General features: G+C 49.7%; 1 protein-coding gene across 1 annotated transcript in view; it reads right to left on the bottom strand.

The window, feature by feature from the left end:
* Window positions 1-2,429: 2,429 nt before the first annotated feature.
* GRB2 (growth factor receptor bound protein 2) overlaps window positions 2,430-24,541 on the bottom strand; it is a 65,972-nt gene continuing 43,860 nt past the window's right edge. Inside the window, exons 3-6 of the mRNA XM_040989680.1 lie at window positions 14,095-14,192; window positions 8,348-8,470; window positions 4,887-5,055; window positions 2,430-4,414 (exon numbers count right to left, since the gene is read on the bottom strand). Of these exons, the coding sequence (XP_040845614.1) occupies window positions 4,229-4,414; window positions 4,887-5,055; window positions 8,348-8,470; window positions 14,095-14,192 (576 nt within the window). The 3' untranslated portion in view covers window positions 2,430-4,228. The remainder of the gene's footprint in view (window positions 4,415-4,886; window positions 5,056-8,347; window positions 8,471-14,094; window positions 14,193-24,541) is intronic.

The following is a 24,541-nucleotide window of genomic DNA, read 5'->3' as shown; positions in this document are numbered from 1 at the left end:
GAGCACAGTTCCTAACAGAACCATGGGATGGCTGATCTTTCCCTCTTAGCCTGCCTTTCAATCAATACATATATTTAAAAGTATCTGAGAGGTTTTGAGCCTAAATGGTCGAATCAATATCACCATTAGTGCTGTCAGCACACACTGCACTCTGTTCTAACGGCGATCAAAGCTGTAATGCCTGCTGATTGTGCCTCGGTTGTCAATGCTGGTATAGCACTCAGCTGCCTCAGGAGTGGTGGTGGCCACTGCGCCTGTCCGGTAACTCAGGGGCACACGGTTCAAGTAGTTTCCAAAGCTACTCAGAGAGGTACCCAGGGCCATCCGTCCCCACCCCCTGTAGGACAATGGGTGCTTGTAAACATGCCAGTTGATTGAGCCAACGACCAGCAAGGCCTTCGAAGCTCAAGGTCAGGGTGACCCCAGGCCACTGCTCCCCAGCCCTTCCCCATCTCTTGGTTCACTGCACAGCCAGAAGTGCTGGTGGATGTGCGAGCCTTCAGGTTCCTTCCCAGAAATGACAGGACAGGAAGGTATGTGCCACCATGTGCTCTGTGATCAACTGAGGACTACAAACAGCAGCAGCAATTTCCCCGTTAATTTTTCTTACAGACTCATTTTTTATTGGAAAGGCAGAGAGGAAGATCTTCTGTCTGATGATTCACTCCCCAAGTGACCATAATGGTTGGAGCTGAGCCGATCCAAAGCCAGGAGTCAGGAACTTCTTCCAGGTCTCCCACATGGGTGCAGGGTTCCCAGGGTTTGGGCTGTTCTCAACTACCCTCCCAGGCCACAAGCAGGATGGGAAGTGGAGCTGCCGGGATTAGAGACAGTGCCCATATGGGATCCCGGTGCATTCAAGGCAAAGATTTTAGCTGCTAGGTCACTGTGCTGGGCCCTCCCTGTTAATTCTAAAGCAAGCAATCAAAAGAAGCCTTGGTTAGGGTGTGTGGGTGCGAGGCTCCACTCAGCTCAGGATGGGGGTGCTGGGGACCTAAAGCTCCCTGCAGGAGAGGGAAGTGGCACCCTCAGCCTGGCGTCCAAACCCCAGTAGGAGTGGGCCCCACCCCAGGAGCAGCTAGCTCAAGTCTTAGGCTACCCTGCTTTCAAGCCAGCTTCCTGTTAGACGCGAGGGAAGCAGTGGATGATGGCTCCAGTGCAAGTTTGTATTCCTCCTGCAGGAGACGCAAAGGGAGCTCCTGGTTCCCAGCTTTGGACTGGCCCTGCGCTGGTTTGTAGGACATTTGCGGAGTCACTGGCCAACGGAAACTCTCCCTGTCATTTTGCCTTTGAGATAACTTTTTTAAATAAAGATTTTTATTTGAAAGATTTCACAGACAGATCTTCAATCCGCTGTTTTATTCTCCAAATGCTGCAACAACCAGAGCTGAGCTAATCCAAATCTGGCAGCCAGAGCTCCATCTGGGTCTCTCATGCAGATGCAGGTCCCAAGGACTTCAACAAGATCCTCCTCCGCTCTCCCAGGCCACAAACATGGAACTGGATGCAAAGTGAAGCAGCAGAGACTCGGACAGGCAGCCATACGGATGCTGGCACTATAGGTGATAGAAGCTTAGCATGCACGCTATGGCGTTGGCCCCACTAACTTTAAAACAATTCGCTGCATCCAAAGTAGATAACACAAGAGGAAATCCCTTGGCTGTTTTTTTTTTTTTTGTTCAATTTCTTTCTTTTTTTTTTTTTTTTAAAGATTTATTTTATTGGAAAGGCGGATATACAGAGAGGAGGAGAGACAGAGAGCAAGATCTTCTGTCCGATGATTCATTCCGCAAGTGACCGCAACGGCCGATGCTATGCCGATCCGAAGCCAGGAGCCTCTTCCGGGTCTCCCACGCGGGTGCAGGATCCCAAGGCTTTGGGCCAACCTTGACTGCTTTCTCGGGACACAGGCAGGGAGCTGGATGGGAAGTGGGGCTGCCGGGATTAGAACCAGCACCCATAGGGGATCCCGGGCGTGCAAGGCGAGGATCTTAACCACTGTGCCACTGCGCCGGGCCCTGTTGTTCAATTTCTAATGTCTACCTGGTCGGTCCACGGCGGCTAGTGACGTGTACAGTTGAACCAGTCACCCTGAAGGGAACCTACTGGACAGACCAGTCTCTCTCAGCCCTGGAGCAGCCTGCAGCCCCTTCCCTGCAGCTGTCTGCAAACAGCTGTCCAAAACAGCTCAGTGCTGTCCCCGAACGCTCCTGGTCCACACCAACTTCCTCTCTGTGTCCTGTGGTCTGTCCACATCAGACACAACAGGTCTCTTGTCTGCACTTCCGCCGCACTGTCCTGGGCCGGGGGGCTCTGTGTCTGCAGTGTCAAGCCCCCCACAACCCCTCAGGTTCCCACTGCCCTGACCCACACCTTACAGTTTTCAACTTTTAAAATGAAGCTAGAGGGAGAAAAAAGGACGCAGAGTGAAGAATTCAACGTATGTTTATTATTCACAGTTAATCACTACCTACCAAATGCTACCCGCAAAGTTAAAGGATTAGGTACATAGGTCTTTTTATTTAAACATGGATTTGTTTTTAAATATATACACACAAAACTTAGTTTAGCAAGGCTTCATGATACACACCAATGCCAAAGGAAAACAATCAAATGGTCCAGGTGTGGACGCTGCCAGCCATTCCTGGGGTCAGCAGTACGGCAGGGGAGCAGGGGAGGGGAGAGCATGCTTCCTGGCCAAAGGCAGGGGGAGGCAGGGTGTGTGTGGGCGGGGCAGGGCTGAGTGGGGAGTGGAGGGCGCACCTCCAGGGGCGCAGGCTGAGGCCAGGGACAGTCCACTGATGCCTGACACAGAGTTTCAAGGGATCTAGTGACCCCCAAAGGAAGTGATCCCATTTCTGTCCCTGGGGAAAAGAAAAGAGGCCGCTCCCGCGAGTGTAAGCTACAAGGGAGGAGAAAGGACCCAAGACCGGCAGGGAGATCATCGCCTGGCGGCTGCCTGGGTCTCCAGCCCTCCCAGCCCTTCCCCTCCCCGCTCCCTGTCTCAGGGACTGCTGCAGGGGTGGGGAGGTGTGGAGCAGCTATGAGCACAGCCCGCAGGGAGCGGGACCCGGAACCTCCCTCTGCCCTCGGGTTCCCGGCCCAGGTGAGCACCAGCACCTGAGTTTAGTTACGACCCAGAAACAATGCAAGTCTCTCACTCTCGGGCTAGTGCTGGGCCTGTAAAACCTGGTATCATTCAGGATGGGCCTCACAGCACTTCCTCCACGGCTCTCCTGTGTCTCGGCGTGGAAGTCTGGGGGCGTGGCTCTGGAAATCCTAGAGTCAAGGATTGTGACTCTTGGCTAGATCCAGCAAACCGTGGGAGGACTGCGGCCTAGCTGAGCTAGCTCTGTCTCCCAGAGGCCAGAGCACCCCTGAACTCAGCTCTCAGTGCTGAGCCTGGGTCTTTCAGCTTTGCACAGGCGGGGAAGGCCCATGCGCTCCCCTCCCCGGAAGGAAAAGCATTCCCACTGAGCAAGACACAGCCTGGCCGAGAAGCGCAGGACCACCTTTACCTTGTTGCAAAACACAGCAGATTAAACGCCGCACTCACAGCAACCTGGAAATGGGGGACAGGGCTTGGCGGGGTGGGGGGGACATGCGCAGTGACACCATCTGGGGAGTGGCAGAGTAGAGGCAGGTGCGGTGGCTGTCAGTCCCACTGGCAGGAAGCAGAGGAGGGCGGGTAGCACACACCTTCCTCCCCCCGCTCCTGACACCGGCCTGAGGCGGCAGCCCCCACCCCAACGCCAGCATAGGCTGGACAGAAGGGGCCTCGAGCTGCCCGCCTGTAAACCAAGAACACAGAAGTGGCCATTCATCTGTCAGTTGGTCCACCTGAAGCAGACTTTTTGCATAGAGAAAATACCAGCCCACTTGGTTTCTTTTCTTTTATTATAGGCATCAGCTAGGACTATATGCGGCCTGAAAGGTCATGCACTGAAGGACAGGAGAAAAAAAGACGAAAAAACGATGAGGGGAGAACAGGAGCAGTGGTGAAAATTTGTAATAAAAACTCTTCTTAATAGGTAAGTTTTGGCAATTTTATATCCAACACCCCTCCCTCCCCCCAAAGTTCCAACCCAAGTAAGAGTCACCGTGGCGCCAAGCCGCAGCCAGGGGTCCCGCGCTCCAGCGCAGGCTGCTCACGGGCCAGCAAGTACTTCCTCTGGGCGGTCACTCCGCTGTGTGTTCGCACTTCCTTTAAATAAGCTCTTCTGGATGCTTAGACGTTCCGGTTCACAGGGGTGACGTAATTGCGGGGAAACATGCCGGTCTGCCCGTGGCAAGCCCCCTTCCACCAGTTGGGGTCAGAGTTATCCATGACGTGAATGAAGTCTCCCCGGCGGAACCCCAGCTCCCCGTCCTCCTGGGGGTCAAAGTCAAAGAGGGCCTGGACATATGTTGGCTGCTGCAAAACAGGAGCAGGAAAAAAAAATATGTGGGTGAAGTCCTTGTCCCGGGACAGGTGTCCGTACACCCCACCAAAGCAACTTCGGAGTTGACTCTGAGTGGGCTCAGCGCTCCCAGCACGCTGCCTGCGGTCCTTTGCAGTCCCAGGAGTGGGACCCTCCGAGGTGCTCTCTCTTACGACATCCTGGCTTGAGCCAGACAGTAAGGGGGATGAATGCACGGCTGGGCCACCAGGACAGGAGCATGGGTGTTGGTGCAGACCCACTCCCACCGGGTACTTCCCACACTGGGACACAGCTGGCGAGCAGGTGACACTGTTGAGCAGGTCCCTGCCCAGCACCTGGCTGCAAACGGCAAATCTGGGATGCGAGTTCATCTTGAGTAGTGAGCATGGGTGGCTGGAAGTGGCTTCTAGAAAGCCACCTGCTTCCAACTGCTCACAGGGAGCCCACCTGCTCTCCAAAGCTTACCTGCGGTACCTGCTCTATGTCTCGCAGGAATATCTGCTGGTTTCTGGAAACAGATGTCGATCTGTGGTAGTCTACCAGCTCGTTCAAAGAGTTGAACTTGACCACCCAGAGGAAGTACTTGCCAGCTCCGTCCCGGAGCACCTTGAAGTGCTGCACATCATTCCCAAACCTGGGGGGCAGAGAGCACACGCACCGGTCACAGGGCTCTGTCTAGCCCGCAGGGCTGTCCGCCCAGAGTGTCCGGAGGCCACACAGTGGCTGATGGCCATGAGTGACACCAGCAACCTCCCATGGCTGTGCCCTGACTGTGCCAACCACAACAGCCCCACCGGAGATGAGCAGTGGACCCAACCTAACTGCCCTCCAGCAAGATAACCTCACAGGTGGGAGAGAAAGTGAGAGAGGAGGGAAACACGTTTACTGTGCCTCTGATTACTCAGAATACTTCATTTTCCACTCGGGAAAAGGAAAGGTGTACTGGGACAGAGTCCGAAGCACCAAACTCCCCTCACTTCCCCAGCACCAGTGCAGTCTGGCGGTAGTATGACTGATCCCGGCCCAGGAAAATCGGCACCACACAAGCTCAACGAGGCCTCTGCTGCCCTGGTCTACGGGCTGTCCTTCAAGGTTGATGCTGTGGTGTAGTGCATAAAGCTACCAGCTACAACACTGGCCCTGCTACCCAAGTGCAAGCTCCTGGCTTCAGCTTGGCTCAGTTTTGGGCTACTGCAATCAGCTGGGAACGGAACTAGCGGATAGAAGAACCCTCTCTGTGTAATTCTTTCAAACAAGTAAATCTTACAGGGAAAAAAAGTCCTCCTTTAATAGTTAAGGCTAAAGAAGCTGTCGTTTCTTAAAAACATTCAGCAGGTGGCAGCACTGGGCTTCAAGGAAGCCAGAGTACTGAACTCCCAATGCTGGGAAAGACAACTGAGGGTCCTGGGGTGCCTACCACCTCCCCATTGCCCAGGGTATGTGGGTGTGTGGTGGCGGACCAAGATTCCCAGTGAATGCCTGAGACAGTGGGCAGATACACTGCTTTCTCCTACACTCCTATGATAAGGTTTAGTTAGTAAGGTACAATAAGTAATTAGCAATACAATCTTTAAAAAATTAAAACAAATACACAAAAATAAACGTCACTTATCACTTGAATTGCTTGTTTCTGGAATTTTCCAATCACAGCATCTGCAGCACAGTTACTCATCGGAAGTACAATCGTGGTAAAGAGGTGCCTACTGCACTGTTTTCTCCCACGGGGTGAGAAGGAGATGGCATGTGGTGGAATGTTACAGAGAGCGGCCCATGGAAGAGCCGACTCTGCACTGGCTGCAGGGACCCACACCAGCGGCGCTACACAGCGGCTTCCTCAAGCGCACAGGGCCCCAGGAAGTGCTCTGCTGGCTACGATGCCGCATCACAACAAATCACCTTAGGTACGAGACACGTTTCTGAGGCTGCTGATTCTCAAACCTGCTTTGTGAAACCATCTGTGTTGGTAAAGGCAGTTTCATGCTTTCTGGGTGCTGGTTCAATCCCTGCTGCTCCACTCCACTTCCTACCCAGCTCCCTGCTGATGCACCTGGGAAAGCACTGGAAGATGGCCCAAGTGCTTGGGCCCCTGCCACATACACGGGAGACTTGGAAGAAGTTCTGGGTGCCTGGCTTCAGCCTGGCACCTCCACTGCAGCCATTTGTGGAGTGAACCAGTGGATGGAAAATCTCTCCCCTCTATTTCTCCTTCTTCCTAACTCCACCTTTTACATTTATTTCACCTGCAAGAGTTACAGGCTGGGGGCCCAGAGAAGTGGGCTAGTGGCTAAAGTCCTTGCTTTGCATGCGCCAAGATTGCATACGGGCACCAGTTCTAATCCTGGTAGCTCCCTTTCCCATGCAGCTCCCTGCTTGTAGCCTGGGAAAGCACTCACGTGGGAGACCCAGAAGAAGCTCCAGGCTCCCGGCTTCAGACTGGTTCAGCTCTAGCAGTTGTGGCCGTCTGGGGAGTGAATCATCAAATGGAAGACTGTCCTCTCTGTTTCTCCTCCTTTCTGTATATATGTCTTTCCAATAAAAATAAAATAAATCTTTAAAAAAAAAAGTTACAGGCAGAGATCTTTCATTTGCTGTTTCACTCCTTAAATGCCCATTATAACCAGGGTTTGGTCGATCCAAAGCTGGGAGCCAGGAGATTCTTCCTGGTCATCCCTTATAGGATGCTGGTGCCACAGATGAAGGATTAGCTTGCTATGCATTTGCACCTGTCCTAACAAATACATTTTACAAAAGACTGCTCCGGTGGTCCTGGCCACCTGGTGATGAACCGCCCATACTCCTCGTCCCAAGCTGCTTGCTTCAAACACACACGGGAAGAGATGGACGCACGCTAACAGGAAGCATAGAGACACACTCCCACACCTGTGTCAGAGCGCCCAGCTTGAGTCCCAGTGCTGCTCCTAGAGTCCAGCTTCCTGCTAACATAGATCCTGGGATGCAGTGGAAGAAGGACAGCTTAATTACTCGAGTCCCAGTCACCTGTGTGGGAGATCTAGATGGAACTGGGGTCCTGGCTTCAGCCTGGACTAGCACTGCCTGTTGCATGTCCTGGGAGAGTGAATCAGCAGGAAGATCTGTTTCTCCTTCAAATAAAATAACTTATTTTTATTGGAAAGTCATATCTACAGAGTTTGGGGGGGGAGGGGAAGAAGAGAGAGTTATCTCCCATCAGCTGGTTCACTCCTAAGTAGCTGCAACAGCCAGAGCTGAGCTGATCTGAAGCTAGGAGCCAGGAGCCAGAAGACTCTTCCAGGTCTCCCACATGGGTGCAGGGTCCCAAGACTTTGGGCTTATCTCTACTGCTTTCCCAGACCATAAGCAGGGAGCTGAATGGGATGTAGAACAGCCAGGAAATGAACCAGCGCCTGTTCAGGATTCTGGCAGTTGCAAGGCAAGGATTTAGCCATGAGGCTATCACGCTGAGCCCATGAAATCACTTTTACAGTCTTATGCTTTATATTATTTGTAAATTCTAACCCTCACTTTAAAAAGTATTTTGTATGCAACCCATAACCTTAATGCATTTACTCTAATCACCAGCATCTCAGTATGCATAAATACAGAAGTGATTGGTAAGATGCCTCAGGAGAGTTCTGTATGGTAATGTATTAACCAGAAACCAGAATAGGGCTGAACACAAACAAAACAAAAAACAAACAAAAGCAAAAGAACAGTAAGATTCCCCCCCCCCCCAAAAAAAAACCACAGGGAAATGTAATTCAAAGCCCTATTTCACAGATTCTAGTTCTAAATGACTTTCCCTGCACCCCCAATCTCTCCTGGCAGCCTCCTCTAGAAGGCGAGAGGCAGACGCTGGGGTTGGTATCTGAACGGGTGCTCCAGGGATGGAGGCTGTGCGAAGCTGGCTGGGCAGCCCAACTGCAGACAGGACACCCGGAAACACTCACTTGACGGAGAGGGAGAAATCGCCCGGAGCACTCTCGCTCTCCCGGATGAGGAAGGCCCCGTCGTGCCGCTGCTTGCTGAGCATCTCTTCTGCCTTGGCTCTGGGTATTTTACCAAAAAACCACCTAGGAAAGGAAGACAAGGCAGATAACACCTGCCTCTCAGAACAGAGGGAGTACAGCACCCTTTACCAGAGGAGGGGCTCCCCAACACAAGGCCCTTCCCTTCACTCCACCCCCAGATAGGACCCATCAGGCACTCTCGTGGGCCCTTCATTCTTGGATACAAACACTCACAAGCTGGCTTCCTAGGCCAGAGGACCTGAGTTAGTATGGAATACACAGGGGGACAAAGTCTCCGTGCTATAGCAGGACTAGCAACGAGGGGCAGATGCCAGGGAGGTCCATGGGCTGGAGGCAAAGTCATTGCTGCTAAGAGCCCAAGGGGCACAGACTCGGGCTGTGGGAGCTGTGTCGTGCAGGGCCTTGGCGGGAGCAGACTCGGGCTGTGGGAGCTGTGTCGTGCAGGGCCTTGGCGGGAGCAGACGCGTGCTGTGGGAGCTGTGTCGTGCAGGGCCTTGGCGGGAGCAGACTCGGGCTGTGGGAGCTGTGCCATGCAGGGCCTTGGTGGCCACTACTCAATCCAGCTCCAGGATACCATAATTCACCACATTTGTAGCAGCTGCACCTGTGAGACTTCTCTGCTACACTGTCACCACCAGGAGAGTGGCTGAATTTACAAGATGGGGAACAACTGGCTGGAGCTTACCAGGAGGAGGCGAAGCGCTTAAAGTCACAGCCACTTAAAGCTACGGCAGGTGAAAACTATTAGTAATTATGCCAAGACACTAAAAAAGCTCTTCTCCAAACTGGCTTTCATTTTTTTGTGTTGCTTAAGTAGCATTTACTTAAACTACAGTGTCAAGGGTACCAAGCACTCCAGAGTTATAAATTACGGCATGTCTATCTTCTAAGCAACCAGGGTGCTCTTAGTGTACCAGACAGAAACGTGCCAACTGCCAGGAAGGCCAGGCTCGGAAATGGCCTGCAGGGACCTCCGAGTACTGATCTTGAACTCAGTTACTTGTGTCCTTTGTGGCTGACATGCCAGCGCAGGCTGTGGGGGAGCTGCAAGGGAGGTACGGAAGTCCTCTTGCTCTAGTGCTAACTGCAGGGCACGCCTTGGTGCCTGGAAACCTGGTTGGCCAAGAGCAATGCCCACTTAGCAGGGTAGATGGATCTGGGAGCTATAAGCACAGGGGCCGCGAGCAAGAGGGCCTTGCAGCTTCCGGCAGGAGCCTTCCGCGCTTCCGCTGCATGTGAGGGCAGCAGGCGCCCACATAACGGCCTTCCCCGCAGACCCTCAGTCACCAGCTCTTTCCTCCCACACCCTCAAGATCTCCCCACAGGAATCCCCCTTTCTCTTACATTTCCAAAGGAAGAAAGTGATGGTTACAGATCAAAAGGGCCCAGAGGCAATGCTGCCCTGGTGGTCAGGGCATAGCCTGTGTTCGAGTGGCTGCACTGGGTCCTGGCTCCACTCCCCCGCCCAGCTTCCTGCTGACTGTGCACCCCAGGGGACAGCAGGTGACCCTGTTAGCTGCTGATTTCTACTCTGGCCCATTTTACTCAAATTAATGGACGAATTAAAAAATCTGACAGCTTCCAGAGGTGGCTGCTGGTAGTAGTTACATACAGCTGTTTTTAGATTTTTCCTTGTGGGACACACACACACTAACACACACACACTAACACACACAGTTGTCATGTTTTCTTGTCCCTGGCCACTTACTGAAATTTTATAAAATAAAATATGCCAGACTCAGGTCAATCAATAAAAAAAAGTTAATACAGGAATGACTTTATGCATGTTAAATATCAGCATGCTACAATTCTATATTTTCATAGCATTTTTATTGCTTACAAAAGCTGATTTTCGGGCCCAGCGTGGTGACACAGTGGTTAAGGTCCTCGCCTTGCACGCCTGGGATCCCATATGGGCACCGGTTCTATCCCGGCAGCCCCACTTCCCTTCCAGCTCCCTGCCTGTGGCCTGGGAAAGCAGTCGAGGACGGCCCAAAGCTTTGGGACCCTGCACCCGCGTGGGAGACCCGAAAGAGGCTCCTGGCTTGGACCGGCACAGCACCGGCCTTTGCACTCACTTGGGGAGTGAATCATTGGATGGAAGATCTTCCTCTCTGTCTCTCCTCTCTGTATATCCGCCTTTCCAATAAAAATAAAAAGAAAAAAAAAGCTGATTTTCTAATATGGTTTTGTTTATCAGTTACGGACTGTAGCAACAGCCACATGTTTTGAAAAACCTTAGGATGCATGTTTAAGGAACAGCTGCTGTGTTGCAGTGGGTTAAGCCACTGCTAGCATCCAGTGTCTGAAGGCAAGGACGAGCTCCAGCTGCTCCACTTCCAATTCAGCTTCCTGCTGATGTGCCTAGGGAGAGACCGGAAGATGGTCCCAAACTCGTGGGTTCCTCCCATTCACGTAGAATAACAGGACGGGAGTTTCCGCCTTGTGGTTTAGCCTGGCCTAGCCTTGGCAAGTGAACAGCAGACAGAAGATCCCTCTCTCCCTATTGTTCTGCCTTTCATGTAATTTTGTGAATCTTAAAAAAAAGACTGGCATTGTGATGTAGTGCGTTAAGCTACTGCCATGCGATGCCAAATTTCCATGAGCTCTGCTTGGGTCCCGGCTGCTCCACTATAACCCAGCTCTCTGCTGAGGTGCCCAGGAAAGCAGCAGGTGATGTTTTAAGTATGTGGGCTCCTGTCACTCATATGGGTAACCTGGGAGATCCTTCTCCCTCTCGAACTTGGCCTTCACTAAAAAATAGGCCTTTAACAGGTTCTGCAAAAATCATGCTTCAATGCTATAAACTGCTAAATACTAAAATTAAAATAGACATGAGACAGCTGAATAGTAATCTATAGCCACTTTAAGGTGTATAGAACCCACTTGTATATAAACTAATAATTGTAATGTCAATGTAGAAGTCATAGGATGTGGTTCAGAACTTGCACTCTTTTTTTCTCTCTCTCTTTTAACATGCTGGTTACACAATACCATGTCAACTAATTCCATTACGTTATAAATTGCTACTGATGTAATGTCGGGGCTCTTAATTGATTGGGATGATACTGTCAGCTCTACCTTAAGACCAGAGACGGTCTCTCCAAGAAACCGTTGAACTTATCTGGACAATAAGATGCTGGACTCAATGCTTTGTAGATGCTTGCAAGGAAAGAATCTCAACTGAATTTGAACTGTGGTAATGCAAAAAGGTGGAGGAATCCACCATGGGGGGGGGGCGGGTTTTGGGGAGGAGAGGGGGGAATCCCAGTGCCTATAAAACTGTGTCACATAATGCAATGTAATCAATTAAAAAAAAAAAAAAGATTTGGAAAAAAAAAGGCCTTTAAAAAGACAGGTGCATTTACTCTACAAGGGCAAGCCCAAGGACCAGAGCTGAAGGGCTTATTTCCAAATTGTTTCATATTCCACATGCACCTAATTTAAGCACCTAAGGGGCTCCGTCCTCAGCACTGACACCTCGTCCTGCACCAACCCCCACTGCATGGTCAGCTTCATCTGCTAACTCCAACGCTGGACGCAGTGAGGCTGTGCTGGTGTTTTAAACCTTTTTCTTCGTCCCAAACTAAAAGGCAGCTTTGAAGGGAGGGACGATGACTGTCACTCTGCTGTACCTTAGCTCTGAAAACACCATGAACCCTTACCTGCAAATGCCAGAACTCCTGCGGGGAGCTCAGGCCCCATGGGCCACAGCACCACTCTCACACACAGAGCGGCCTTCACAACATGGCACTCTCCTATCTGTTCCAAGTGCCTGTGAGACCAGACACAACCTGAAGGACAAGAAAGGCCTTAGGGCCACAGGCCACAGTTCATTTACCATAAAAACTGCAGCAGCATCTGCTCTACTCTCTTTCAGTCTGAAAATACAAAACGAAAAGGAATTCAGGTTGGTTTTTGCTGTTGATGGGCCTAGTGCACAGTCAGCAGACTGCAATCTCAGCGGAACATCACCCTGCTTTTGTGTGGCCCACGATCCCTGACGTAGTCACTACCTGACTCCTTCCATCCAGAGGTGATCCTGAGGACGGACTGAATGAAGCCAGGGGCACGTGTTGTCTGCCTATACAGCAGGGGCTGTTAGGTGGCCCCTCAGGCCTTCCCATTCTTGGTAACCCTTGTCCAACTTGAGCAGAACGTGGTCCCAGATCATCTGGGAGGCCCTACACCTGCTACCCCAAAGCAAACTGCCCTCGCTGGCTGAAGAATACAGAGCTGCATCTAGGCACAGGAAACTAGAAGAAACCCTGCTCGGCTGCATGTTAACTGATCTTGCTTGGGAATTGTTCACCCAAGGATGTCTAGGATGCTTGTGTACGTGTTTCTGAAAACTTGGATATTTAACGAAGAACCAGGACAGTGCAAATTTCAAACACAAAAGACAAAAGTACACTGGCTGACAAAAGTACACAAAAGACAAAAGACAAAAGCAAACTCAACTGGCTTCCTCCTTGCAAACCATCCAATGGAACATTTACTGAGCCACGGCAAATGGCTGGCTCTGCATTCGCCCCTGCAAGCACAGGCTAGCCTTGCCTCCACCTCCAGGCATGTGCACGTGGGAGCCAGGTGGGACAGGACATGACTGCCACCACGGTTCCTTGCCCAGGAGCACTCTGAGAATGCACTAACTGACCAAGGCCTGAGCCCATCAGTCCCTGGGGAGGCTCCTGAGCCTGTCTATCACAGAAGCCCTCTGCTGACAAGAGGTTTGGGGTGTGCCCCCCATTTCACTGTGAGTGGCCATTACCTCGGTCAGGGCTATGTGTGTAGGGACCAACTCCTATACTGCCCTCCAGTCCTCTTACTGCGGCTTTTTGTAACAAGACCTACTTACTTACTGGCTTGAAAGTCAAACAGCAGAGACTTTCCAGGTGTGCTGGACAAAGATGAACCTACCGGTAGCAAACACCTACCTAATACTGACTTAGTCACATGGGGAGGACAGAGAGGGGGCTCTGGGCAGTATAAGGCGTGGGTAAAAGTTGTGCTTCAGGCTGTGGGGAGAACGAGAGGAACACACTGAAGCAGTGTGAGTCACACTGAAGCTGAGGGGTCACAGAACCACAGCTCCAAGTGGGGGCGATGAGAACCCTGGTTCCCCGGATACGCCACAAGGTCGCAGACAACCGCTTCTGAGGGAGCAGCAGGGCCAGAGGAAGAGGAATGGGTGAGATGGGAGGGCAGTGGTCTGTAGAGGTCTCCAGGTTTCATTATGTCCCATAGTGATATAAATCAGATGGGGTTCTAAAGAAAATTAACAACAGCAGCAAAAATACATACATACACACACAGAAGGAAAAGAAAATGAGCAATGCTCACTGCTCTTGCAGCCTGGAAGACAGCATATTTCCTTCTCCGGGGAGTGGGAGCAGTAAGAGGAAGAGTGGCTAGCTATGACACTGCTCCATGCCTGTGCTGTGCCCTGGAGTATCAACACAGAGCTCACCAGGACACTGTGTTACTGCTGAAGATCCCTGGCCAAACGAAGTAAGGTATTATCACAGCACTATTTCACATGTATACTAACACACAATCAATATGCTCGAATTCCTTGGAAAGACAGAATGAAAAGTATGACATCTGTCCTAGTGATCTCAGTTTTAAAAACAGCAGTTGCAACAAGCAGGCGGGTCCCAACTTACGGATGTGGTTTCATCTCTATGTAGTTCTTGGGAATGAAGCCGTCTTTCCCATTGAGCTCCGCCTTGTACCAGTTCTGATCACATTCTTCATTCAAAACCTGATAGGAAGTAAGACAAGAAAAATAAATCCACCATTTTCTTTTCCTTGTTCAAGAGAAGCACAAGCCAGTCTCAGGTTAGCCATGTGGATGTGAGGTGCCGTGCAACTGCAACCAACCAGCATCATGCTAAATCCTGTTACAATGAAAAAAGAAAGGTCTCTGGAAATAGGAAGTTCAAACGTGTATACTTAAAACACCCAGGAGGAAGGCAGGATGAATGACAGGGAAAATACTGACTACAGATTTCTGGATTCCAGAAAACAGCATACACTAACAAGGAAGGAGGTGGTCAGGGTGGGCAGGGCTGGCGGAGGCAGAACGAGCGCGGTCTGGGAGAGCAGGAAGGGACAGGGACATTTTCAGCCCTTTTGGCACCTTGGCCTACCTCCAGAGTCCAACCCTGAGACTCCTTGCCAGCTTCCCCAGGTTATCACAAGCACAGGTCACCCACACGGTGACCACTTGTGGCCACGGTGCGGCCACTTGTGAGCACAATCACATGATCTCACTTGGGAAGACAGAGTCCTCCTCACTTCAGTCACCTCCAGGGCCACGCCACGCTCAGACCAACAGTGCTGGAAACGGAGTAGCCATCACCTCTGCAGGAAGACCTGGGGACCATCTGACTGAGCCAGCGCATTCTACCTGTGTGAAATCTAGAAAAATAGAATGGCAACCCAAAGTCAGGAGCGGGAGGCCTCATCCAGCAGAGAATCACTTGTGGATCTGCAAATTCCCAGAGTTTGTTCCAACACTGCCTCCTGTGACATCCACAGACAGGCCCTGAGCCAACACTGGGGACAGCAGAGTACTGTCAGCAGTGGCAGAACAAAGCCAGGCGTCGTCTAGGTGTTGCCCTGAGGACTCTAGACTTAAAACAAAAGGCAGAAGGCATCAATTGCACGTCAATGAGAAAACAGAGAAATGAGCATGATTCCAAAATGGTGAGCAGATTGATTATATTCAAAGGACCCCACACACTTGGACCACCTTCTGCTGCTCTCCCAGGTGCAGTAGCAGGGATCTGGATCAGAAGCAGCCAGGATAGGAAGCAATGCCCATATGGGATGCCAACACTGGTCCTGATAAAGAATTATCCAATTATATCAAGATGGTGATGGGGCTGGCACTGTGGTGGGTGGGTTAGGGCACTGGCTGCAGAGCCGACATTTCCTATGTTCCAGTCCTGGCTACTCTGCTTCTGGTGCAGCTCCCTGCCAATGTCCTTGAGAAGGCAGCGGAGGATGGTCCAAGGTCCTTGGGCTCCTGCATCCACCTGAGAGATCTGGAAGAAGCTTCTGGCTCCTGGTTTCAGCCTGACTGCAGCCATCTTGGGGATTGAACCAGTGAGTACAATACCTCTCTGTCCCTCTTTGTAACTAACTCTTCCTTTCAAGTAAATAAAACAAACAAAACAAAAAAAGGGGGGGGGGGGAAGATGCTGACCGATCCCGCACTTAAATTAGAACCTGGATTGTGCCTAAAGTTTAAGACCCCTGGGTAATGACATTTCAAAGTCAGATACATCGTGACAAAAAGGAGGTAAATGACAGGTAACCCAGTCAGCCAGAGTGTGTGGATGTTGCCTCTGGATCGGTTCACGACTCAACAGAGGCTCCAAGTGCACATGTGTGCAGCCTAACTATGGTGGGAAACCCTGTAAGAACTAACAGATGTGAGCAGTAAGCTCAAAGAACTAGAACCTGGTGAACCCCAGTAGCCCAGTGTTCAAAAGTCCCATACATCCTGATGGGCAGCAATGAAAACTGACCCTATAATTTTATTAAAGACAGCAACGAGACAAAATAACCTATGCAGTATATATAATAATCATTCTGCTGATAGACAAGTGTAACAGGGAGGCCTGAAAGGGCTTTTGCTTTTCCTAAATTAATTTTAAAAAATCATTTGGGGGCTTGGCACAGTAGCCTAGTGGATAAAGTCCTCGCCTTCCATGCGCCAGGATCCCATGTGGGCACCAGATCTGATCCCGGTGGCCCCTCTTCCCATCCAGCTCCCTGTCTGTGCCCGGGAAAGCAGCAGAGGATGTCCCAAATCCTTGGGACCCTGTACCCACATGGGAGACCTGGAAGAGCTCCAGGTTTTGGATCTGCTCAGCTCCTTCCAGTGTGTCTATTTGGAGTGTGAACCAGCAGATTGAAGATATTTCTGTGTTTCCTTCTATCTGCAAATATTTCCAAAAAGATTTATTTATTTTCACTGGAAAGCCAGATATACAGAGAAGAGGAGAGACAGAGAGGAACATCTTCCATGTAATGGTTCACTCCCCAAGTGGCCACAAAGGCCGGTGCTGCACCGATCCGAAGCCAGGAGCCAGGAACTTCTTTCTAGGTCTCCCACGCGGGTGCCGGGTCCTAAGGATTTGGGCCGTCCTCGACTGCTTTCCCAGGCCACAAGCAGGGAGCTGGATGGGAAGTAGAGCTGCCAGGATTAGAACTGGCGCCCATATGGGATATCAAGGTGAGGGCTTGAGCCGCTAGGCCACAACACCGGGTCTCTCTCTGTATATCTAACTTTGTAATAAAAATAAATAAACCTTTAAAAAAAAAAAAAGACCAGGATTCTACTATCTATCTAAAATAGAAGCACCTTTTCCCCTTAATAATAAAACTGTAAGCTTAAAACACATTTATTTATTTGAAAGGCAGAGAGAGCTAAGACACAGAGATCTCCCATCCGCTGGCTTAGCCCCCAGCAGATGAGACAGGGCGAGGCAGAAGCCAGGAGCCTCCCACAAGGATGACAGTATCCCAAGTGCTTGAGTCATCACCAGCTGCCTTCCAGGGTGCCCCTCAGCAGGAAGCTGGAATTGGGAATGTAGAGGCTGGCCTTGATCCTAGGCACTCTGCTGTGGAATGCAGGAATCCCAAGCAGCAACTGAGACCAGCACGCCAATAGTGCCGCAGAAACAAGCAACTGTGCCACATGCCAGTTCATGGAACCGCCATTCCTGCCCCCCATAACATACATCCCCTTGAGAGTGCTGTGCTTTCGCCCAGTGCATGAAATTCTAGGACAACTCCCAGATTAGGTACCAATTTAGAACTATGGTTTTCTGCAGAACAAAATAGTGTTTGATGTTTTTCTGCTGTAGGAGGAAGGGAAATACAGAATTACAGACACAAGAGCCAAGAACATGAATTGGTTATTTGGAAAATATCCAGAACATCACTTCCACAGAGTGTCCCTTATTGCTCGGCCTCTCACTAAACCTCTAGACTTTAAGGAAAGACTAGTGCTGCTGGGCTCACAACACCAGACAGAGTGTACCTGCTAATGCTGGACAGTGATGGAAACAGGGTCCTTCAAGCTGACTGTGGGGTTCAATCCCCCCACACTGCTGCCCTGCTCCTCCTTTCACATGGGACCCCTGAAGCAGGCAGTAGAGGGAATCTAAAAGACATTTAGAAATCAAGTTCTATTCAAACGTCTAAATATACAAGACAGCAATGAACAAGGTCCCAGAGGAACATGTCCTAAAGCAGGACAGGGAAGGGACTGGAAGCCCTTGGGGACAGATTTGCACCTACAAGACTAAGTTCTAACTTGCCATGGTTCAACAGGAGAGCTCACAACAGTCACAAATGCTCCCAGTTCTGAGCCCGGGGGAGCTCCTCCCATCACCACTTCCCCAGCATGACCATGCCTCTTGCTACTGGTTCACAACTGTTCCACAAACAGCAAAGAGCTTCCCCAACCACTGCCACTTGGCTCTCAAAATTCCCAGAAAAGTTTCTACCTCTCACCCACAGCTCCACGTTTCAAACTCTGTAGCCACAAAGAGCACTGTGGTTTAACGGAAGCAGATTGATCAAGAGGTGAGATTACCAAAGGAGGAAGAGATGAGTTTCAGTGAAGTTTCGAACTATTCGCTAATTTGTTGTTGCAGAGACTGTCCAAATCGGGAAGCAACTTAGATGAGAAACGACAGAGCTTTACACACCGTTAGAAATGGACAGAGGCAAAGAACGGGGCCAGGCATGGGGTGATGCCCTTGGCTGCTACCCCCAGGCATGGGGTGACGCCCTTGGCCGCTACCCCGGATACCTGCAGCCCCTCCAAGAGCCTGTCCACACCCTGGGAGGCAACAGCTCACTGCTCAAAGACTCAGGCCTGCGCCACCCACGTGGAAGACCTGAACTGAGTTTTAGGCTCCCAGTCTGAATAAGTAAAACTGTATTAAAAGGGCCTGGCGTGGTGGCTTAGTGGCTAAAGTCCTCGCCTTGAATGCCACGGGATCCCATATGGACACCAGTTCATGCCCTGCCTGCTCCATTTACCATCCAGCTCCCTGTTTGTGGCCTGGGAAAACAGTCAAGGACAGATGGCCCAAAGCTTTGGGACCCTGCGTCTGCGTGGGAGACCTGGAAGGAGGCTTCTGGCTCCTGGCTTCAGATAGGTGCAACTCTGGCCATCATGGTCACTTCAGGAGTGACTCATCGGCCAGAAGATCTTCCTCTCTGTCTCTCCTCTTCTCTGTGTATCTGACTTTACAATAATAAAATCTTAAAACAAACAAACAAAAAAAAACTTGTGTTTAAAAATCTGAAAAGTAGGGTGTCAGGGGTGGGGTAGGAAGCAGACAGAGATAAAAAGGACATGTATCTGCTGGTTCACTCCCAGACCCCCAACAGCCTGCAAGCAACAGGAAGCTGCAACAGAGCAGAGCCAGAACTTGAACCCAGTCATACCGATGTGACAGGAAGGGTGTCCCAAATGCCATCTTAACCACTGCAGCAAATGCTCGTCTCTATATTATGTGACTTTGGTAACATTTTCTTTCACGCCAGTATCACCTCAATGCTTTATGAACAGTGAGGAAGATAAGCAATGGAAGCTCTGGGTTCACTCAGGTTCACCATAATGAACAGGAATGGCCTTACACTGCCCCTCTCTAAATTCTGCTTTCCTGACCTATGAAGGGGGGCGGTAATTTACTCGGGGATACTGAGGAAATTAGCTGACAAAAGTGACCAGCAGAACAGGGTGCAGGATACTGCAACATTCCTACTTCCTCAGTGGACAATTCCTCCTCAGAACAGACTGCTGTCCACACTGGCAGCACCAGAAGTGACAGAGCGGCTGTCCTGAGGGTCAGGTGCTTCCCTTCCCTAAATTAACTGTTAGATACAATGCTGTCCACAGGTACCAACAGTACACATAATAACAGAAGACTCTTGTTTTACTCTGAAAATAGATGTATTTGTAAAAGACTATAAGATTATAGTGTGTTTATTTCAAGAAAGACTTGGAGGGACCAGGGCTGCGGTGCAGCACAGGGTAAGCTGCCACCTGCGATGGGTATTCCAGCCCAACTTCCTGCTACGGAGCCTGGCAAGGCGGCAAGTGAGGGCCACACGTGTGGAAGACCCAGACGGCGTTCTGGGCCTCTGACCTGGCTCAGAACTGCACGTCGTAGTCTTTGGGAGAGACTGTGCCAGCACATGGAAGATACCCATCTCCCTGATTCTCATTCTTCTCCATCATTTTTCTAAATTAAAAAAAAGAAAAATACATCTTTTGAAAAAGACATAAAGTATAGAACTCAAGGACCGAAGCTACTGACTCCATTCTATAATGTATGAAGGGACAGAAGAACTGCATTTAATTTCCTAAATAAATTTAGGAAAATGGCATTTTGCTTACAGATCATAGTACCTTGTGATCTAAGGACACTTTCTTACCTGAACACACTCATTTTTAAATGAACAAAAACCAATCATTTATATATATAAAAATCACCTATATATAAAAAACCATTTATATATATTATATATTATATATATTCATAATCATTTTTATATATATATATAAAGGCAGATTCAGAGACAGAGAAAGGCAGATTCAGAGAGAGAGAGATCGTCCATATGTTGGTTAACTTTCCAAATGGCTGCAATGGCCACAGCTGGGCTGGGCTGAAGCCAGGAATTAGAAGATTCTTCCGGGTCTTCCACTTGGGCGCAGAGGCCCAAGGACTTAGGACATCTTTTGCTACTTTTCCAGACACATCAACAGGAAGCTGGATCAGAAACGGAGCAACCAAGTGTCAAGCAGATGCCCATAAGGCCTGTCGCTGCTGCAGGCGGAGACTTAGTGTGCTATGCCTTAGAAGAAATATGGGAGCAAGGCAAGTTGACTGTTATGTATTTTATTAGAATCTAGTAGAATGAGGCTAGCTTTATGCTGCAAACAGTTAAGCTGTCACCTGTGATGTAGGTGAACCAGTCCCATATGGCACTGGTTCAAGTCCAACCTGCTCCACTTCTGATTCTGGGAAGTCAGAAGACAGACCAAGTGCTTAGGCCTCTGCTTCCATATGGAAGACTGGACAGACTTCCAGGCTCCAGGATTTGGTCTGACCAAACTGTGGTCCCCTGGGGAGTAGCCAACGAACAGAAGACGGTTATGTTCCCTGTCTTCCGCCTCCCCGTCCCAATCTTCCAAAAAAGCATTAGAATGCTCTCCAGCTTCTCTTGGTCTGGGTTACTGACTCAGCCTTACGCTGCACTGATTCATTACTAACACTTTAAACAGTGTAAAATCACCATCTCCATCTGTCACGGTCTTTGCTCATCAAGAAAAACATGTTGGCGATATTGTATGCCAAACCATGAAACAGCCCCACGACGGATGATGAGTTCATCAACTGAACCAACGGTTATGGCTCCTGGTCCCTACGAGCACAGGCAGCAACCGCTCTCAGATCTTCCCAGGTCAGGATCCCTTCGCCAAGACCTCCACCACGACGAAGAGCAGCCCAGGCTCGAGTAGAGCATGCACAGGCAGCAATTTCACCCAGACAAGCCAAAGGAGAGGTACCTGGCTCCTGAAGGGCAGTAAGTGGAGGTAAAATGAAATGCATTTATGAAGACTTAAAATTCTCTGGATTTTGGTAGACTTACGAAGCTGTGCATAAATATATATCATATTACACACACACATATATAAAACTATGCTGTTTTACTAAATGATTTAAAAAAAAAAAAAAACCCTAACTGATTAAAAAAAAAAAAAAGTGTACTTAGTTTTATGGAGCTGGTACTGTGGCCCCGAGGCTTAAGTTACCCTCTGTGATACGAGCACCCCTCCCATCACCAGTGCAAGCCTGGGCTGCTCTGCTGCTTGTCTGCTTCCTGCAGACGGGCCTGGGAAGGCAGCAGAAAGTATTTCAGACTCCTGGCCCAGCCCTGGCCTTGTGGCCATTTGGGGACTGACAGAAGATCCCTTTGTCTCTCCCTCTCTCTAATGCATGCATGTAAGGATATCAAATCATGCACGCATCGTGCCTCATGTCATCATCTCTTTCAGGAAAAGCTATTTAAATAGCTGTAGAAACAGATATTTTCAGAAGTCTCATTTTTTTTGAGGGAATCCAGGAGTCCTGAATTCTCTATTTCTTAACTATGGAGCAGTGGGGAGAAGGAAGGGTCTACTTAGAAGCTCCAGGGATCAGCAAGGATGCTTATTGGTTAAAATCTACCTTGACTGAAGTAACAGGGACAGGGTTGGCCTGCACACCTTCCATGACATTTAAAATGCAAAGATAAGAAAATGGGAAGACTAGCTGCTTGGTATGGTTGTTTAGGCTGTGTATGTTTCAAGATTTGTTTATTTGAAAGGCAGACAAAGAATCACTTATTCACTGGTTCACTCACCAAATGGCTACAACCGCCAGGGATACTGCCAGGCAATTAGGAGCCAAGAGCTCCATCCGGGTCTTTTACGTGGGTGGCGGGGGCCCAAGGACTACTTGGGAATGCTTTCCAAGCATGTTAACAGAGAGCAAGATAGAAGCGGAGAACCCAGGATAAGAACTGGCATTCAGATATGGGATGCTAGTATCACACGTGGCAGGCAGCTTAATGTGCCACCCCTCTACAATGGCTCTGGTGTTGTGTTGAAAGGTTGTACTGTGGGGCTGGTGTGATAGTTCAACTGGATAATCCTCCACATCTAAGCACTGGCATCCCATATGGGTGCTGGCATGTGTCCTGGCTGCTCCGCTTCCCATCTAGCTGCCTGCATGTGACCCGGATGACCCAAAGCCTTGGAACCCTGCATCCATGTAGGAGATCAGAAAGAAGCTCCTGGCTTTGGTCACTGCTGGCAGCTGAGGAGTGAACTAGTGGATGGAAGATCTTTCTGTCCTTCCTTCTCTCTGTAAATTGCCTTTCCAATAAAAATATATCTTTTCTTTAAACATATCACTTGTAATTATTATTGGAGGGGTATATATAAATTCTATTTTCATTTCTTACATTGATTGGAAAGACAGTTATACAAAGAGGAGAGACAGAAAGATCTGCCTGATGACTTATTCCCCAAGTGGCTACAACAGCCATAACTGAGCTAATCCAGAGCCAGGAGCTTCTTCCTGGTTTCCTGTGCAGGTGCAGAGTCCCAAGGCTTTGGGCCGTCCTCTACTACCTTCCCAGGCCAGAAGCAACGAGCTGGATGGGATATGGAGCAGCTGGGACACGAAACGGCGCCCATATGAGATCCCAGTGGATGCAAGGCAATGACTTCAGGCACAAGGCTGTCGTGCTGGACCCATAAAAATATGTTGAGAGAGATGTTTTACTGTATCCTTTAAAAATGTACAGGTATTACATGCTAATCCAACACTTAAGTGTGTGAATATATAATTAAAAAGAAGGAAGTTGGGGCATAGGGGGAGGAAGACGGTCCTTCAGCCAAGTCCCATTTCCCGCTGCTAGGCCTGGCCACCCCTCTCCCACCCTGTGCATGGGTACTGGCTGGCTGGGCCTCGGCAGGGGTTTTCTTCTGGTCACCTGCTTTCAGTGGGGTCACTGAACAGGGAGCGTGGGCCTACCAAATGTCTGAGCATCCTGCTTAAAGCTAAACTAGTCTGCCTTTAAATCTACTTAGTGCCCCAGATGTCTACACACCACTGTTTTTCTATCGAGCAGGCTTTTATATGTCTAAATCACTGTTACTTTAACATTTCAGTTTTCATAATCTGGTTATCACCAACTCATCCGCCCTCATCCACTGACTTTTACATGGGAACCAAGCCAGCCAACACATGGATCTGCAAACACCACCCAGCACGGACTTGCCTTGTCCTCATCTCTTCTAAACTTTCATGATCCTCTTCAGAGTTGACAAGCACCCTGCCGTTGAGCTCTATGCTTCACTGTCGAGTGTTCCGTAATCCCTTAACTCATTTCGTCTTCTCTTTGCACTGTGCCGGTATGCCCAGGCCTTCTCCTACAATCTGTCAAGTGCCCAGGAGTTGGCTCCAACCTAATTCTCAGCTGTGTTGCCCACAATATCTCAGAGTAAGCTGGACCAGGGACAGTTAAAGATTCTCACATAGGGGCTGGTGCAGTAGCCTAACAGCAAAAGTCCTTGCCTTGAATGTGCCTGGATCCCATGTGGGTGCTGGTTCTAATTCTGGGAGCTCCACTTCCCATCCAGCTCCCTGCTTGTGGCCTGGGAAAGCAGTTGAGGTTGGCCCAAAGCTTTGGGACTCTGCACACACACAGGAGACCTGGAAGAACTTCCTGGCTCCTGGCTTCTGGCTTCAGATTGGCATAGCACTGGCCCTTGTGCTCACTTGGGGACTGAACTATCAGATGGAAGATCTTCCTCTCTGTCTCTCCTCCTCTCTGTATATGACTTTCCAATAAAAACAAAATCAATCTTAAGGAAAAAAAAAAAAAAGATTCCCACATAGTCTCTGATGACAAAGAAGAATCTCTGAAGTAGATTCTAAAAAGAAAACTGATTATCATGAGTTTGTTTTTCCAAAGGAGGAGAAGCAACATAAAGCACAGCAGTCGCCTTTGGGCTTCCTGTAACTTAAGCGCTACTGCCAATTGAGTGCTACATAGGGCACCTCAAAAAGGGCGCTCTCAAATCCTGTTCCACAGAAGCACCTGTAACCTCCCTTCTCCTTGAAGATAAAAAACTAAGTGGCTAGGGGAGGGAAAATTCAGTATTATCTGCATAAAGTGGGGTGTTGCCTTGGCTAGGGCCACCACAGGGCCACTCCCCGGAAGTGTGAAAACACCTGGTTTGGTCTGCACATCTGACTTGTGGCTAACTTCATACAGAACTGATTTTATGGCTGCAACTCTAAAAGCAAAAACTTTTATAGAGGTCAGCTTTGGACAAGCATGCATGTTTGAATTTTACAGCTGGGTCTGTGTCCACTACTCCGCCTTTTTCACTAAGTAGGAAACGCTCTTGCAGGTGAGCCCCAGGACCTGAGTCAGTCATTCCAAGCCTTGCTGGATCCCCTAACCCTGGGGATCATGAACCCTGCATCCCACTCACAGGTGGGCCTAAGGACCTGAGCC

The sequence above is a fragment of the Ochotona curzoniae genome, unplaced genomic scaffold (assembly GCF_017591425.1).
Source record: "Ochotona curzoniae isolate NIBS_2020 unplaced genomic scaffold, NIBS_Ocur_1.0 contig_523, whole genome shotgun sequence".
Lineage (NCBI taxonomy): Eukaryota > Metazoa > Chordata > Mammalia > Lagomorpha > Ochotonidae > Ochotona > Ochotona curzoniae.
Note: the sequence above shows the minus strand (reverse complement) of the source record. Positions and strands in the feature narration are given on the sequence as shown.